Raw genomic sequence first — 16,577 nt, forward strand, 5'->3', positions numbered from 1 at the left:
TTTGGACACAAAGACAATACATAAAACCATCTGTTTCATTTCTTTTTTTTTTTTTTAAGATTTTTATTTATTTATTTGACAGAGATAGAGACAGCCAGTGAGAGAGGGAACACAAGCAGGGGGAGTGGGAGAGGAAGCAGCAGGCTCATAGCAGAGGAGCCTGATGTGGGGCTCGATCCCATAACGCTGGGATCACGCCCTGAGCCGAAGGCAGACGCTTAACCGCTATGCCACCCAGGCGCCCCCATCTGTTTCATTTCTATAAACTAGCAACATGAAATCAGGAAAGGTCATAAAACGCCGTTTGTAACATCATCAGAAATACTAGATATCCTGGAATAACTCAAAAGATACACAGGCCCTCTCTATATGAAAAACATTGCTGAAATAAATTAAAGGAGACCTAAATAAATGGAGCAATATATGATGTACATATATTCAGTATTGTTAAGATGTCTGTAATTCAGTCCCAATCAGAGTTTTAAGTGGGGTGTTTTTTGATAGAAATTGATAATGGAAACACAAAAGACCTAGAATAGCCAAAGCAGTCTTTAAAAAGAAGTAAGTTATAATGCAGACTTGTAATCAGGCTACAGTAATGAAGACATGGTGGTGTTGCCATAAGAACAAGTAGACCAGTGGAAGAAAACAGAGCTACACTGCTCAGTAGGGCTTCTACTAGCCACATGTGGCTGTTAAGCACTTCAAGTATGTCTAGTCTGAGTTCAGATGTGTTTTAAGTGTGAAGTACACATTGGATTTTAAAGACTTAGTATGAAAAAAGAATATAAAATACTTCATTAATAATTTGACATTGATTACATCTTGAAATGATAAGTTTTTAGATGTATTGGCTTAAGTAAAATATTTATTAAATTAATTTCATCTGTTTTTATTTTCTTAACGTGGCTACAAGAAAATTTTAAATTACTTTATGTGGCTTGATGAATGACCTTGGTGGCAGCAAAAGATTCTTTAAACAGGGCACAATAATACGTAAGAAAAAAGATTGAGATGGTGGATTATATAGAACTTCTGTTCGAGAGACACATTTACAGACTCAAAAGGCAGACCATAGATTGATAAATAATACTTGTAATCTATATAACCGACACGACTTTATTCAGAAATGTGTAAAGAACTCTCACAAATTTAAAAAAAAAAAAAAAAAGGATAATTCTTAAAATAGGCAAATGACTTGAGCAGGAGCTTCAGAGAGATTACCCTCATTGCCAATGCATGTGAAAAGGTGCTCGGTGTCCTTAGTTATCAGGGAGATGTGAATTAGAGAGATAATACTGCATATCCACGAGAATCGCTAAAATTTTTAAGACTGACAATATCAAGTCAGCTGGAACTCCTCCCATACATTGCTGATAGGTGTAAAAATTGTTACAATCACTTTGGAAAAAATTTTGACGATACTCGTTAAAACTTAAACGTACAACCTACCTCATAACCTAGTAATTCCACTTTTATGTATATATCCGAGATAAATGAGTACATTTGTCCACCAAAAGACATAAAATTTATATGAATGTTGGAAGCAACCCAAATATTCCTCAACAGTAGAATGAATAAATAAATGGTAGTATATTTATGCAACAAAATACTATGCAGAAATACAGAAGAATGAACCACATACTATAAAATTCCATTTACATGAAGTTTAGTAATAGACAAAACTAATCAGTGGTAGAAGTCTCAATAGGAGTTACTTCCAGTGGGGGCACAAGTCTTCCAGAATGTCGGAAATGTTATGTAACTTGATCTGGGTGGTATTTCTACAAGTGTATGTGTATATATGTAAATTCATCATTGTACACTTGAGATCTCTATATACTGTATGTATGCCATACCTCAATAACTTTTAAAGTGTTATGTTAGCATATCTGATAGTTCCTTGCTGATGAAGACTATAGCTCATCTATTTCTGTAAGACCAGAGAATAAACATAAAAGACACTCGATAAATAATGTGGAAGAAATTTAGGAAGGAAATGAAGTAGGAAGTTAGGAAGAAAGTTGGTTCATTCATTGATCTACTTTCTCTTAACCTAGCACCTGCTCCTTTGCTCACGGCCCACTTGCCATAGTCAGAGCTCTGTTTGCTTGCTGCAGCATTGGGGTAGTAATCTTTCGGCTTAAGAAAGTACCCCTAGCTCTGGCCCTTACTGTTAGCCGTCCTGACGGTATTAGATAGATCTGAGTGTCTGGAGAAGGGGGAGACTTTTTAATTAAGTGATGTAGATTAAGAATAATAACCATTTCCAGTCTGTGACCCCAGTGAGTTTGATGCTTTATTTCCTCCCTGTGTCCTCTCTTTCCCTCCTGCTTGTATTTAGCATTCAGCAGATATTTCTTGTCACCCACCGCTGCCAGGCCTCTTCAAGGCATTAGCTATAGCAGCCAATAAAACAAATGGGGATCCCTGCCCTCAGGAGGTTTATACTGTAGTGGGAGAAAACAAGCAACAGTCAACTGCCTCCTTCCCCTTTCCTTACTTACGCTTAAGAATCAAGCAGAACGCAGTTGGTTAAGCATCCAACTCTTGATTTTGGCTCAGGTCATGATCTCAGGGTCATGAGATTGAGCCCCGTATTGGGCTGTACGCTGAGTTGGAGCCTGCTTGGGACCCTCTCTCTTCCTCTGCCCCTCCCCCCACTTCCACTCCCACCCCCCGCTTGTGCAAATGTGTATGTGCTCTCTGTCCCTCTCTCAAAAAAACAAACAAACAGACAAAAACCAGGCAGAACAAATACTTGAGCAGAAAAACAAAAGCTTAGTCTGTCTTCGCATCCCTTCTTCCTACTGTATGGTAGGCTCAGTTCGTTTGTCTTCTTGCTGAGCAGTGGGAAAGACTCTTGTCACTTTGGATTAACTTTGGCATGGCACCTAGCACAGTGCCATGTGTCTAGGGGAATGTAATAAATATTTGTAACCTTTGGGAGCATCTGTCAACGCCTGCTGATCTTCATACTTCTTTTCTACCATCTGCCCTCCTCATCTTTTTTTTTTTTCCTTTATTACTTTTCTAGGGGAAAGCTTGATTTAAGATCTTAGAAAATATGCTTTCTATAATGGTACAGGTCTGGGACAGCTGAGCCCTAAAATGGGTAGGACTAAAGACAGTGAGATGTAGCATAAGTCATTGTTTTGAAAAGTTCTGATCAGGAACCCAGGTTATTTTGGGAGTTAAGGCTATCGTGATGAGTGTTCTTCCCGTACGCTGTTCTCCTAGATCTGACAAGGTCACGTAGTGCATACGAAACCTCTAAAATAGAACAGCTCAGATAAAATCCTAGGAAGAGTGTCAAACACAAGAGTGTTCTGACTCAACGCACCCTTTTTAAGTTTGTCATTGTTTAATCAAATACTCTGTAGAAAGAGATTTCATAGAGCTCAGGAGCCTAGAAATGTTGATGTGTATCTGGGGTAGAAAGGAAGATATTAATTTGTTTTCAGTTAGGATTTATAGTCAAGGGATGATCAGTGAAACGACCAATTCCAGCCACAGAAGGGAAAGACGGTATCATTTAGTAGAGAATAATTATACCTTGCATTTGCATAGTGCTTACTGTTCCAAAAATATTTTCACATACCATTTTATCCTCCCAGTAACCCAGTGAGATAAGTATTTTTAACTCCTATTTTAACAGATATGGAAACTAAGAGGTGTTAATTGACTTATATACAAAGTCAGTAGCTGGTAGGTGTTAGAATTAGGACTCTCTGATTCCAGGGCCCCCAGACTCCTGTGTGCTACACCTTTCTGCAAATTCTATGCTGCAGCATGTAGGCAGGTTTGGCAGAAAAGGAAGTCCTAGGACCATTTTTAGTGATACTGAAGACAGATCTGAAATTAAGAGTCTGAGAAGCGAGTAACTTCTCTGCTCACGTGGAAGGGGAAGGTGTTAGGGTTGTGCCCAGAGGTTGGAATGTTTATGATCTTTTGAGCACTCTGTGGACCGATAGGAGGGAGGCCTCAGTGCTCACAGGTGAGCTTTCAGACAAAGTAGTATCTGCTGTAGTATTTCTTTCTTTTTTTTTTTTTTAAGATTTTTATTTATTTATTCCGCAGAGATCGAGACAGCCAGCGAGAGAGGGAACACAAGCAGGGGGAGTGGGAGAGGAAGAAGCAGGCTCATAGTGGAGGACTGATGTGGGGCTCGATCCCAGAACGCCAGGATCACACCCTGAGCTGAAGGCAGACGCTTAACCGCTGTGCCACCCAGGCGCCCCTGCTGTAGTATTTCTTACAGGATTATTTCTTGGATTCTGTGGTGCCAGTAATTTTCCATCTTTTTAACTTTTCTGTCTCCAGGAGCCTCCAGAAGATGACGCAAACATCATTGAGAAGATCCTGGCGTCTAAGACCGTCCAGGAGGTTGGTGGCTCATGTGCCAGCTTTTCTGTCACTAGCACAGGTTATACCCTCTGTGAAGAGGTATTTGGCTAAAGAACTTGGAATGGTCGTGACTGGCCAGAGTGAGAGCTAGGCAAGAACATTGTCTGACTTTTCACCCCCATGGAAGATTTTAGATCATAAAATTATTAAATATTTGAGGGTAGAGCCCCAATAATTTTTTTCCTCCATAGTGATCGTAGCAAAAGGTATTTGTCCCTTAGTTGCTGTAGCCCATGGAAAGTCCTCAGGGGGCCAGAAGGAAGACATGGAAAGAGTCCTATTGAAAACCTTTGGCGGGGAGGGGGGGTTCTTAGACACGTTGGGGCCATTGTAGGGATCCTCTAGAGAGCATGCTTGGGGTGAGGGGTATGTGTGCTGGTGAGGACACAGTTTTACCTTCAAGTATTTATGAGAGCACACTTCCTTACTTTGAGAGTGAACACCACGGATGTTTCAGGGTGGTGGTTGGGGGCATGCCAGAGACCCAGGTTTTCACTTGCATGGCGGGCTCTGGTCCTGACAGCTCTCAGAGCCCTGGGCCAGTTTGAGTTTCTCAGCTGAGTGCCGTCCCAGCCTGGACCCCGAAAGGACACCAGGAGGATAATTTTTTTTTTGCCTTCTAGCTAGTTGCGGATTCATCCTTTGGGAAAGCTGCTCAGTATCTGTCAGGAAAAGACTTGGGAAAATGAGAACATCCTCAAGAAACCTGTACTAAAACCAGGCAGGGGTGCTGATGTACCTGTTTTCTTGTGCTGTAGAAGGATGATCTGAGGGGTCTGGGCTGTTAACTGCTTGCTGTTGGTTACAGGTTCACCCAGGAGAGCCCCCATTCGACTTGGAGCTATTCTACGTTAAGTATAGAAATTTGTACGTCTTTTTCCTATATTATTTGTGTTTGGATTTATATGAATAAAATTTCCTTTCCCTCATCACACCATCCTCTGTGTTTTCCAAGAATGGCCCCTGAGGCCTGATCCACAGATCTCAGTTGACTCCAAGTTCACCTTAGATAGTGGTGCTCACCTTTGGCTACACAGACAGTCACCAGAGAAGCCCTTGCTCCACTCAGGACCAGCTGAGTCAGACCCTGGGAGTCGGTCCCAAGGATCGGTGCTTTATTAAAACCTCCCTGTGCCGTCTCATTTGCACCCAGGTTGGAGAACCATGGTCCTATAGCTCTTGCATTTTTCTTTCTTCCTCTGCTACGTGCCCACTTACCCTGATGTGTATTAATGATAACCTGCCCATGCTGCCCTGCCTGTGCTCTGAGGCAGTTCCTGTAGAAGCTGCAGAAGGACCGGTCGTGTGGAATCCCGGCAGTGTTTCATGTCTGTTTTTGCCCTTAGCGCAAGGCCCTTCTGAGCCCAGTCTCTAGCAGTTTCACTACAAACCACACCTTCTGGGTTAGATGGTCACCCAGTTTACTGAAACACTTTAAAGCTCAGTGATTTGGTAGTTTGCACTTGTCTCACATTTTATGTGTCTTTGCATAGTTCCTACTTACATTGTAAATGGGCCACAATGGAAGAGCTGGAAAAGGATCCTCGCATCGCACAGAAGATCAAGCGATTTAGGAATAAACAAGCCCAGATGAAGCACATTTTTACTGAGGTGAAGCAGTATTTACCAACTAACTTAACCGTTCCTTTTCTCGGAGTAGTAAATGCTGAGTTTAAGTTTCTTGAAGTCGAAGTCCTGTGCAGATCCATTGCTTAAGTCACATTGCTAAATGTGCACTGATCTGCAGCAAAACCAGTCCAGATTTAAGCCAAAGGGAAAAAATTATCCACCAAGTTATAAGGGTTGAGCCTTACAAACTGACAACTCATAAGAACGTGCGTCTTGGTCAGAATATCTATAAATAGCTAGGGCAAGAGAAATGTGCAGAAAACCTTCATTCCCTCCTCCCCCCACTCCCCAAAACAGAAATCCAAAAAGATGTAAACTTTGAATGTAAAAAATAAAAACTATTATTAAATATATTAGAGAGTAAAATATTAGAGAGTAAATAAATAAGGGAATTTATATAAGCTTGGGTATTCCTAAGTATGGTCCCTAGGGTGAGAGGAAGGATTGATGGATTTGGGCATTAAATGAATCTATACTGTCTGTATATTAGAAAATACTACTAAACAAATCTTAAAGTAAATAATTAGGAAATACATGTATTACATACATACACATATTTCTTAAATATATACTTATACACACATGTATATATGTGGCATACATTCTTCTTACCCAGTATGGGAACCTTCCCGTTTGTATTTATACACACATACATGCACACGACAACTAATGTTATTGATAAGAAATGCTTTTAACCATACAAAAATGTGGTCACTTTCACTAATAGTCAAAAAAATGCAAATTAAAATAGGAATTTTCTAGTTTTTACTTACCAAATATTTGAAGGTTTTAAAAATAAGTATTACTCGTTGCTGGTGAGGATGTAGGGCAGAGACAGTCTTATATCTAGCAGGGGGAACATAACCTAGTACGACCTGCCAGAAGAGACGAATGGCAGCAGATGTGAAATATCTCAAAATGTTCACATCCTTTGTCCCAGCAATTCTAATTCTGCCATGTGTTTTAAGGAAACTGTTGAGTCCTGGTACAGAGTTAGCTGTGACATTCAGTCATTTACATTGGTGAAAAATTGCAAACACACACACTGTTAGATAATAGGCGTTTGTTAAATTATGTGTACATCCCACAGAACTGTGCTCTGGTAAAAGTGATATGGGAGAACAGTTGTTAATGACACAGAAAGAGGCTGTGGTGCTATATGTCAGCCTTTTTCAGTGCGGGGGGCAGTTCCATTTTGGGGGGAGTGCAGGAGAAAAGAGGCACCGTAATAATATGTGGAAAGTGTCCTGAATGTAAATGAAAACGCAGATGTCACTTCTCTGGTTGATGGGATCATAGCGACTTTCATTTTTTCTTTTCTATATAGCATGTAGTTTTAAAAGTTTATACAGATAACTTAAAAGAAACCATAAAAATTATTCTTAAAATCTAGTTGCAAGTGCTGGTCTCCAGAGTGCACTCAGGTGCCGTCAGACTGTAGTACATTGGTGCACTGCTTAACCAACTTATTCGTCACGTGGTGTGCCTGTTCCTCAAGTGACAGAAAATTACTTTAGGATGATGTCAGTAAGCGTTCCTCTCATCCCGGGGTGGGGGCCTTCATCTTTGGCCTTAGTATTTGGCCCCAGCCCTCTCCGGATTGTTTTAAAGAATGTGAAAACTTTCTCGTAGCGTTGTTCTTGTCATAGAGAACTGGGGAAAGAAGACGACAAGTAGAATTGGAAGACCGTCTTGAGGCCCCACTGGACACTCTCCCTCTGTTCTTGGAACATTTTATTTGCACCTCTATTTTAGCAAGTATTTTCAGTGTAGTAACGTGTTTACATATCTCTTTCTTCCATTTTAAGCCCTATGAGACAGACGGGGACATGTCTTCCTTGTATTTCTGTCCTTGGTGCCAGGCACAGGGTCAGTGCTCAGTAATTATTTGGTTGCTCCCTGGTGAGGGACCAGGTTTGCCTTATGCTCTACGCCTGCTCCAGACCCTTCAGCGCTTCATATTTTCTTGAAATAAAGTCCACAGCCCTTCATGTAGCCTACAAAGCCCCATGTGTCTTTTTTCTGCTTTATTCCCAAGGGAGGGATTTTTTTTACTGGATTGGGAGTTAGAGAGCTGAAGCTATGTTACAGTGTATAGAAAAAAATGTACCAGGAGCGCATAACTCTTGTGGAAGGAAAGGCTTTTGAAAAGACTGGAGGAGATCCTGAGATTGAGGAGGAGGAAGAGTGGGGAGTGGTTCCTGTAATAATGTCTTCAGTCTTGAGCTGTTCAACATTTTTATTAATGACTTGGATAAGTAATATTCTTATGAGATCAGTAATAACTTAGTTTTGACTAGAGCTTCTTCATATCCATTATTTCCAGCTGCGTTATGAGGTGGGCAGGGGCACCTGTGGAAGAGACTCAGGCGCGAGAGGCAGAGGCTTCCCGTCCTCTGCAGGGGTCGAGGCCTTCTACGCTTGGGCCCTGGAAACCAGACCTCATGCTGGGAGAATAGATGACAGAATCAGAGTTCAGGTTTACTGGACAGGCTAGGATGAGTGAAATAGAATGGCAGTCAATATATGTAAAGTCACACATTTGTAGTTTTGAATCTTTGTAACTTTGGAGCGGGGAAAATGACTGACTAGCAGTTCTAGGGAGAAAAGATAGTGCCCGTTAAATGACAAGTTTCCGGTTGGTCAGGAGGAGGGTGTGCAGCTGCCTAAGAAGTAACAGTAATCTTAGAACATTCCCGAGTGTTGTGTTCATTTGAGTATCAGGTTCAGCGGGGACTTAGTGGGCCTGAGTGCAGCTGCAGGACTGTCAGGCCGGAAAAGGAAGCACAGCTGAGTGCTTCTCAGCAAACGTGGAAACGGGACTGCGTGGTGCTAGGAGCCTGGGCTCTGCAGCCAACCTCCCAGGCTGCAGGTTCAGCTCCTGCATCCCCCCGCCCCGCCCCAACCCCACCATCACCACACACACACACTTCAGTGCCCTTGGGCCACTTGCATAAGCTCCTTCGGACCCAGTATCCTCCGTGTAAAGCAGAACTCCTAATAGTATCAGCCTCACAGAACACCTGTGAGGATTAAATGACACAGGGCTTATAGAAGTGCTTAGCACAGTGGCCCGTGGCCACTGTTCATAAGTGCTAGCTCTCTACATCACGAAGGGATCTGGAAACTTGGGCCCCCAAGAACTGTCGAACACCTTGAGTAGTTTCACCCAGATCGGGTGGAATTTGTTGAAGAGCCAGCATAGATGGAGAATGAACTTAGTTACGGCTGCTAGAGGAAGCAGTCGCACCAGCGAGCCCCAGTTACGGGAAGGAAGCTCGGCTATAATTTAATACAATAAAGATCAAGATCATGATGCTGCCACTGAGCAGGCAGAGGTAAAGCTGTCTGGGCAGTGGATCAGGCCTTAGAGGGTAGTAAATTCCCAAACAGGGAATAATGGAATCTGAGGGAGGGTTGCCAGGGATGTTATAAAAAGCATTCCTGTGTTGAAGATGAAACTAGATAGCCCCTAAAGTGCCTTCCAACCAAAGGGGCAATAAGAACATTCTAGCAGTCTGAGAGGAGGGCTTCTGGGTAAGAAAGACCTGGGTAAACCTTCCAGTTCACACAGCTCTGTGGCTTTGGTCATATTACTTATTTAACCTCTCTGAGTCAGTTTCTTCATCTGTAAAATAATTACTGTATCTAGTCCATAAAGTAATTTTGAGACTTAGAGCACTTAGCATCACCCTGGACACAGGTTAAATATTTCCATGTGATGCTTATTATTATTTTGTAAGTACACTTTTTTGGAAAGCATAATGTACACGAAGGTAAACAAATCCTAAGCGTGCAGCTCAGTGAATTTTTACAAAATAAACACACCTGTGTAGCCACCACGTAGATCAGGAAATAGAACATTATCAGTCCGCCAGAAGCTCCCCTCAGGTCTCTTAATGTTTGCTACTATTGTTGAGATATAGAAGAAAAAGGAACTAATTCTGGGTTTCCAAGCGTTATCTTTGGAACGAGAAGCAGTAAGAAAAAGGGAATCCTTGTGCTGTGTTTTGTGCAGTACTATAATGACCATTAGGAGAGTCTTACTCTGGCCGTGGTGTAACCCAAAAATTCAGTCATGGAGAGCAGGATTTGGGGAAGTGAAGAAATGCCTGTGCTGTGACTTTTATTCTCAAGCTACTCCTTCTATTCTGTGTTCCCTGATAAGCCCAGAGTAGGGGGTCACTTACAGGTGAACCCCTGGATGTTGGTTTCTAACCCCTCTCCTTTGTTTGCACTAGCCTGATGAAGACTTGTTCAACCCAGACTATGTAGAAGTTGATCGCGTCCTGGAGGTGGCCCACACCAAAGATGCAGAAACAGGAGAGGTGGGTGTTTTGTCATTTTGGCTCCCCTAAAGAGCCTTCCCTTCTTAGTACGTATTTTGCTTGTTTTGTTAACATGTGGTCTTTGTTTTAATGGCATTTATGTGTGATAGGGTGGGTTTTTCAGAGGTTGGCTAGAGTATGATTGACTCCTTTAATCTAGTAGAACATAAACTTCTCTCTTGTTTCCCACCAGGAAGTGACGCATTACCTGGTAAAGTGGTGCTCGCTGCCTTATGAAGAAAGCACGTGGGAGCTAGAGGAAGACGTAGATCCTGCAAAAGTTAAAGAATTTGAGTCTCTTCAAGTTCTCCCTGAAATTAAACATGTGGTAATGTATCCCTGTTTGGCACCTCTTCTAACAGGTGACTTTATGACCTTGGCAATCCTGGATGTCTGTGGGCCTGTGCTCAGAAGTGGTCTTTGTTGGTGTCTTACCCTTGGATACTCTCCATTGAACTTGGAATTCAGTGTGTCTTTCTCCCCAAATCAGACTTTGCTAGCACTCTGGTCAACATTTGGTCTAGGCTCTATTTTGATGTGTGTGACATTTAAGAACCTTGAATATGAGCTTCAATTTCTTGGTATATGGTGCTCTATGGAGTCAGTAAGATAGAGCGTGTAAGAAATGCCTGGCATGGGAAAGAGGCTCAATAAATTGGTAGTATCTTTCTTGTTTCCTATTACCTCTTGCTCCATCAGTGATCTTTTTTCTTTGTTTTTATCCTCTGCCTTTACTCAACTGGAATATTCTTGAGGGGAAGAACGATCTTCTATCTGTAGATCCCTGGGATTCACAGAGAGAACATAGGTTTTCAATATATACTTATTTACTCAGTTTGTTTTTATGATTCTGGATCATTCCCACCAAGTTGCATAAATGTCCCAGGGTACCTGACAAATAGTTGTATATAGAGTGTCAATAATTAAAAAGATGTAGAATTAGGAGAGCCTGGTTAAGATGTGACTGACTTGGGAAGAGAATCAGAGTTGTTGAATATGGCTATAGACCGGAATGATAAGCTTCTGTTTTTTAAAAGTCGCCGCTTTTATATGAAGAACCCTTATCCAATTCCTTATTTGTTGTTTTTACATCCCTGGAAAGTCAAGACTCAGGAGACAAGAGCTTGACATTGAAATTAGATCTCTGTCAGAGTCTACTCAAAAGCAGTGTTTTGTTTTTGTTTTTTGGCATGTGAAGTGTGTGGAGGAATCTTGAGGTGCAGAACTGTGATTAGAAATCTACATAGTTTTTAATGATGTTTCGTCTGTATGACTGGTTAATAAATTTCTCTTTCAACCCTCTCCTACAGCTGTTGTCTGTTGTTAATTCATCAGTCACTGTTAAACATCTGCTGTTGGCTGAGTCTTGAGTGACATATAATAAGAAAGAAGGTGCATGCCCAGCCCCCAGGAACTCACAGGTTAACGGGAGAGGCATGTGTGTGCGTGGACACACATGGCATCACACTAATGGGGATGTGTGGCACAAGGCAGGGACAAACTCGTGTGGGGGCAGAGAGTAGAGAGCATTTCCATTCTGAAGCTAATTGTAAGTTATTATCTCTAAGGAACCAGGATTCTTACTCTCTCAGCCTGAATCCTACTTACTTCCTCAGACTGACTACCTGCATTTGGCAAGAATATGAATTCTCAAGTGTTTTCAGGCAATTTCACTTTTCCTTTACTTCTTTGATATTGCGATGCTGCTGTTTTCATCTCTCGGTGAACCATAGTATTATTTCACACTTGTCTCTTTGTTTCTGATTTATTTGTTCTCTCACTTAAAATGCACATTTTGAAATTTTATCTCAAAAATTCTATATTGGAATGGTATATTGGAATGTGGTAAATATGGTGTTTCCTTCAGTACAGAAAAGATAAATTATATTTGGAAATCAGTATTTCATACGGGAAAATATGTTTATGGGGTATTTAAGGAATTTGCAGTTTTGCTTTTACAGGCTTTTTGCCTTATACTGACTCTAGGAACTAATCAAGAAAATATTTGACCCACTGTACTTTCCTGAGCTGCTACCACATGCACAAAGAAATAACAAAGAAAAATTATCTATAGAAACCAAAACACCTGACTACTCTTGGTTTGCAGGGAGATGGTAGTGTAAGTGGGAATGGCATCCAGGAGTCTGGGTAAAACAGTGTAACACTTACCAAGGTTGTAGGGGGGTCTGTTCTCTTTTTCTTTAATTACTTGCAAATTTTATAGAGGTGTTCTTAGTTTAATCTGGTGAAATCTAGAAAATGTAGGGGCTTGCCTTATATTAGGCGTGTGTGTGTGTATGTATACATATATATACCTTAGTCAGATCATAGTAACTGCAGCTTGAAGCCAGCCAGCTTTAGGACAGTGTTTTGAGATTTGCCACCTTCCCCATTATTATCCTGTGTCCCTGTTCATGTTATGCAATTCAAACATCATTCTCTGTGTGTTTTGTTCTGTCTGCCTTCCTACACTAGGAGAGGCCTGCTTCAGACTCCTGGCAGAAACTGGAGAAGTCTCGAGAGTATAAGAACAGTAACCAGCTCCGGGAGTACCAGCTGGAGGGGATGAATTGGCTTCTTTTTAACTGGTATAACAGGTGAGGAACCAGAGCCTCGGCTGTGTTCACAGACAGTTACCCTCCCACGTGTTTGTACCTGGAGGGAGATGTCGCCTTAGCCTGCTTAGAGCAGCAGTAGCTAGCAAGGTGGTGAGAGAGTGCAACCTAGCCACGGGTTTAGGGTGGCAATCTTTGTATATGAGGCATGCCAAGACTCTATATCAGGTGATTCTCCAACCACAAGGAATGATTTTAGACATTGTTGACTTTATGCTTCTTTTTTTCTTTGCCATTCTAGCCAAGAGGTTAGGCCCAATTAGATGAAACAAAATCCAAAAGATCGTTTTCTCTAAGTCTTTAGAAGAAATTGACTCAAAAGGAAACAGATCTGGATTGTAGTCCCACCTCTGCTACTTGTTCGTGAGCCCTGGATATTCTAGACTGGGGCTGTACCACTCAGTTTTGGACTCTTCGTGCTTTGGTTCCCATCAGAATCTCGATGAAACAGATGAAATTTGAGGTTTTTGTGACATTCTAGAGTGTACTCCTAGTATGAATTCTAAAGACAGCATACTGTAGTGGAGAACACACAAGACTACTACCCAGTGTAGTCTGTGCCACGTACTCATAGAGCGACTTGGAGCGCTGCTCCCCTAAGCTTTCCAGTGCCCACTGTGCAGTGAGGAGTGAGACTGACGGGGCCACACCCTTCGAGTGCCCCAGCTCTGTGCAGTCTGGGATTCTGGATCACCAGGAGAGACCAACATTTTTACTTTGATAAGGAATTTTTGTGTGTGGGTTAAAAGTTCACCCTCGATGACACAAATAATGACAATGAAAATCACGCAACCTTTTATTTTTGCCTTGGCTTCCATGAAGTGTGTCAGGTACAGAAATTGGCTTAGGTTTGAGGCATATTTTTTTTCTCCTTGTGTCTCACTTTATAGTATATGGACGTCTTTCCTGTATTTTCTCTCAAGTGGCTGTCATTCCTTTTTGGGAAATAGGCAGGGTGCGAATCATCATAATAAAAACATACCTCAGTTGCATCTCTGGAAAATGCTGATAAGGCCCTTCACCGATGACCTTACAGGTCACAGTGTGCTTCTGAAGTATCTTTTTAGTTATACCCAGCCTCTATACTTTCTTACATCGATGATGAATTATCTGTATTTCTTACTGTCTGCAGAAAAAACTGTATTTTGGCTGATGAGATGGGCCTTGGGAAAACCATCCAGTCCATCACATTTCTCTCAGAGATATTCCTCCGGGGAATCCATGGCCCATTCCTCATCATCGCCCCCCTCTCCACCATCACGAACTGGGAGCGGGAGTTCCGGACATGGACAGAGATGAATGCCATTGTGTACCATGGCAGCCAGATCAGCAGGCAGATGATCCAGCAGTATGAGATGGTGTACAGAGATGCACAGGTGAGCCTTGCACAGGTCTCAGAGAACTGGTGACAGCCTGATGTCATTGTTCAGAACAGCCTTCCTGTCACTTGCCCTCAGGAGTTTTAATACCCTGCACCTTGGGTTACCATCGACTGACTTTGTGGAGTCTTCTATTTATTGGGGCAGACTTCTTGCTTCTCCTTGGTAGTTTAGTTTGTGATAAAACATAGGATTTGTAGGGCATGCTTTTCACTCTCTGAAATATGCCAGAGGCTCTTTTTAGGATACTGAAAGCTTGGCTTCTTGGTTGGCTTATGAAGTTGCTTTGACATGCAGAAGACTTTATCTGGCTTATTATATGCTCAGTGAAAAAAGTGAGTGGAAGAATTAGTGTACAGAGGATGAGTTCTTAGGGAGCTTGGAGAGGAGGTTAACACATTTGACAGGGAAGGATAAAGAGAAGACAGGATTTAAATTGTTGAAAGCACAATAGACTGTGGGGGTTTTGGGGGTTTTGTTACTTATAATCACTTTACTGAGTATGCTTGTAAGCTTGTCCTGGCCACTGGTTTTTATAATCAAGCAAGGTGAAAATTAAATTAATCCAACCAGAAGAAAGCGCTCTCCCCCAGGGATTTCATTAATAGCAAAAGGAGACACTTGGAAGAAATTTCAGATGTGCTGTAACATGATGCAGCTCTGCTCTTTAACGGCAACACTAAAATAGGTGAAAGACGAAGATGTGTTCTGCCCGGTAGCTCTTGTCCCGTGTGAATCAGGAACAGTACTTTGAACGTGTGCTGGGACCCCAGTTACAAGGTGAAATTAACCGTATTTGAAAAGGAGCAAAGAAGGTCTCCTTGGGTATTCAGGCTCCGTGTGGTTGAGACCAGTCCTAGCTGGGAATGTGTGAATCAATACCCATCTGCTTTCCTTACTATCACAATTAATAAATAAAAAGCTTCCTTGCTGCGTCTTCCATATTTGCTCATATGTCTCACCATTGTGAGGGCCTGTGTCTCTTACTTCTGTTTCATCGATGTAATGAGGGCTCTCTCTTGTCTAAATAGCTGGTTCATCCTTATATTCTCTCTTTTCCAAACGAGGAAGGACAGTGCTTACTGGCTTCTCTTACCGAGGCCCTAGTATTTTACACTGCTGCCTCCTATGCCCCCGCTGGGAACGCATTAGACCAATTCTGTAGTCATGGCATAAAGCTTCACCTTCCGTTGTGTCACCCTCAGGGAAACCCCCTTTCAGGAGTCTTCAAGTTCCATGTTGTCATCACAACGTTTGAGATGATCCTGGCAGACTGCCCAGAGCTGAAAAAGATTCACTGGAGCTGTGTGATAATTGACGAAGCCCACAGATTGAAGAACAGGAACTGCAAACTTCTGGAGGGTCTGAAGCTCATGGCCCTGGTGAGAGCTAGCAAGCTCTTCACATTGACTCAGGTTCCACCTATGCACTGTGGAAGCATTCTGTAGCCATTCTGCATGTTGCTTACTTGTACATAGTCTGTTTATTCTCAGTTTTCTTTCTGCCATCTCTGTCTGTGATAGTGCAGGAATCAAAAGGTTTTTTGTTACAAAGTGGGTCAACAATTTGACCTTTGCCACACATAGATTCCCAAGGGGACCCAGGGTAAGTCTTAAATACCATGAAATTTGTGACCTGGAAACGTAGGGTGTTTCAGTTTGTTTCCAAAACCCTGAATGATCCAGTACCAAGGATGATGGCCTTGGCACAGTGCCCAGTATGTAGAGGGTGGTAAAAATGAATGAATGAATGAATGAATGTTGCTTTCACTTACGTGAAATTGCTGCTGGAATCAGTGATGTGAAAGGAAGGTTGATCTGTTAGTTGACCGTACCTGCCCTGAAACGGTGTCATCCTATCTTTCCATAATAGCCAAACTAAATTGCCCGAAAGTGAGCACAGAATGCCCTGGCTTCAAAAGCATACTGTTTTGGTGGCTCGCACTGCTTATTGTGTACTATTAATTTGTGCAGGAACACAAAGTGCTGCTCACGGGGACACCCTTGCAGAACTCTGTGGAGGAGCTCTTCAGCTTGCTGAATTTTCTGGAGCCATCACAGTTTCCTTCAGAGACTGCTTTCTTGGAGGAATTTGGAGATCTGAAAACAGAGGAACAGGTAAATAGGGGCCTGAAAGATTGAGGAGACAATGTGATGATTACCTTCACCATCAAGGACAGAACAAGTCATTGTGAGGACAGGCATTAGCAGGTTCTCACA

At 42.1% G+C, this 16,577-nt stretch overlaps 1 protein-coding gene across 3 annotated transcripts in view; it reads left to right on the forward strand.

Annotated features, from left to right (window-relative positions):
* Positions 1 to 16,577, forward strand: part of CHD6 (chromodomain helicase DNA binding protein 6) — a 176,700-nt gene that overhangs the window by 73,710 nt on the left and 86,413 nt on the right. For all 3 annotated transcript variants that reach the window (XM_034641310.1, XM_034641311.1, XM_034641312.1), the window contains exons 7-15: positions 4,324 to 4,386; positions 5,216 to 5,274; positions 5,901 to 6,018; positions 10,278 to 10,364; positions 10,558 to 10,692; positions 12,840 to 12,961; positions 14,112 to 14,355; positions 15,564 to 15,740; positions 16,332 to 16,475. In XM_034641310.1, coding sequence (XP_034497201.1) covers positions 4,324 to 4,386; positions 5,216 to 5,274; positions 5,901 to 6,018; positions 10,278 to 10,364; positions 10,558 to 10,692; positions 12,840 to 12,961; positions 14,112 to 14,355; positions 15,564 to 15,740; positions 16,332 to 16,475 — 1,149 coding nt within the window. The remainder of the gene's footprint in view (positions 1 to 4,323; positions 4,387 to 5,215; positions 5,275 to 5,900; positions 6,019 to 10,277; positions 10,365 to 10,557; positions 10,693 to 12,839; positions 12,962 to 14,111; positions 14,356 to 15,563; positions 15,741 to 16,331; positions 16,476 to 16,577) is intronic.

This window comes from Ailuropoda melanoleuca, chromosome 13 (genome assembly GCF_002007445.2).
Source record: "Ailuropoda melanoleuca isolate Jingjing chromosome 13, ASM200744v2, whole genome shotgun sequence".
Taxonomy (NCBI): Eukaryota; Metazoa; Chordata; class Mammalia; order Carnivora; family Ursidae; genus Ailuropoda; species Ailuropoda melanoleuca.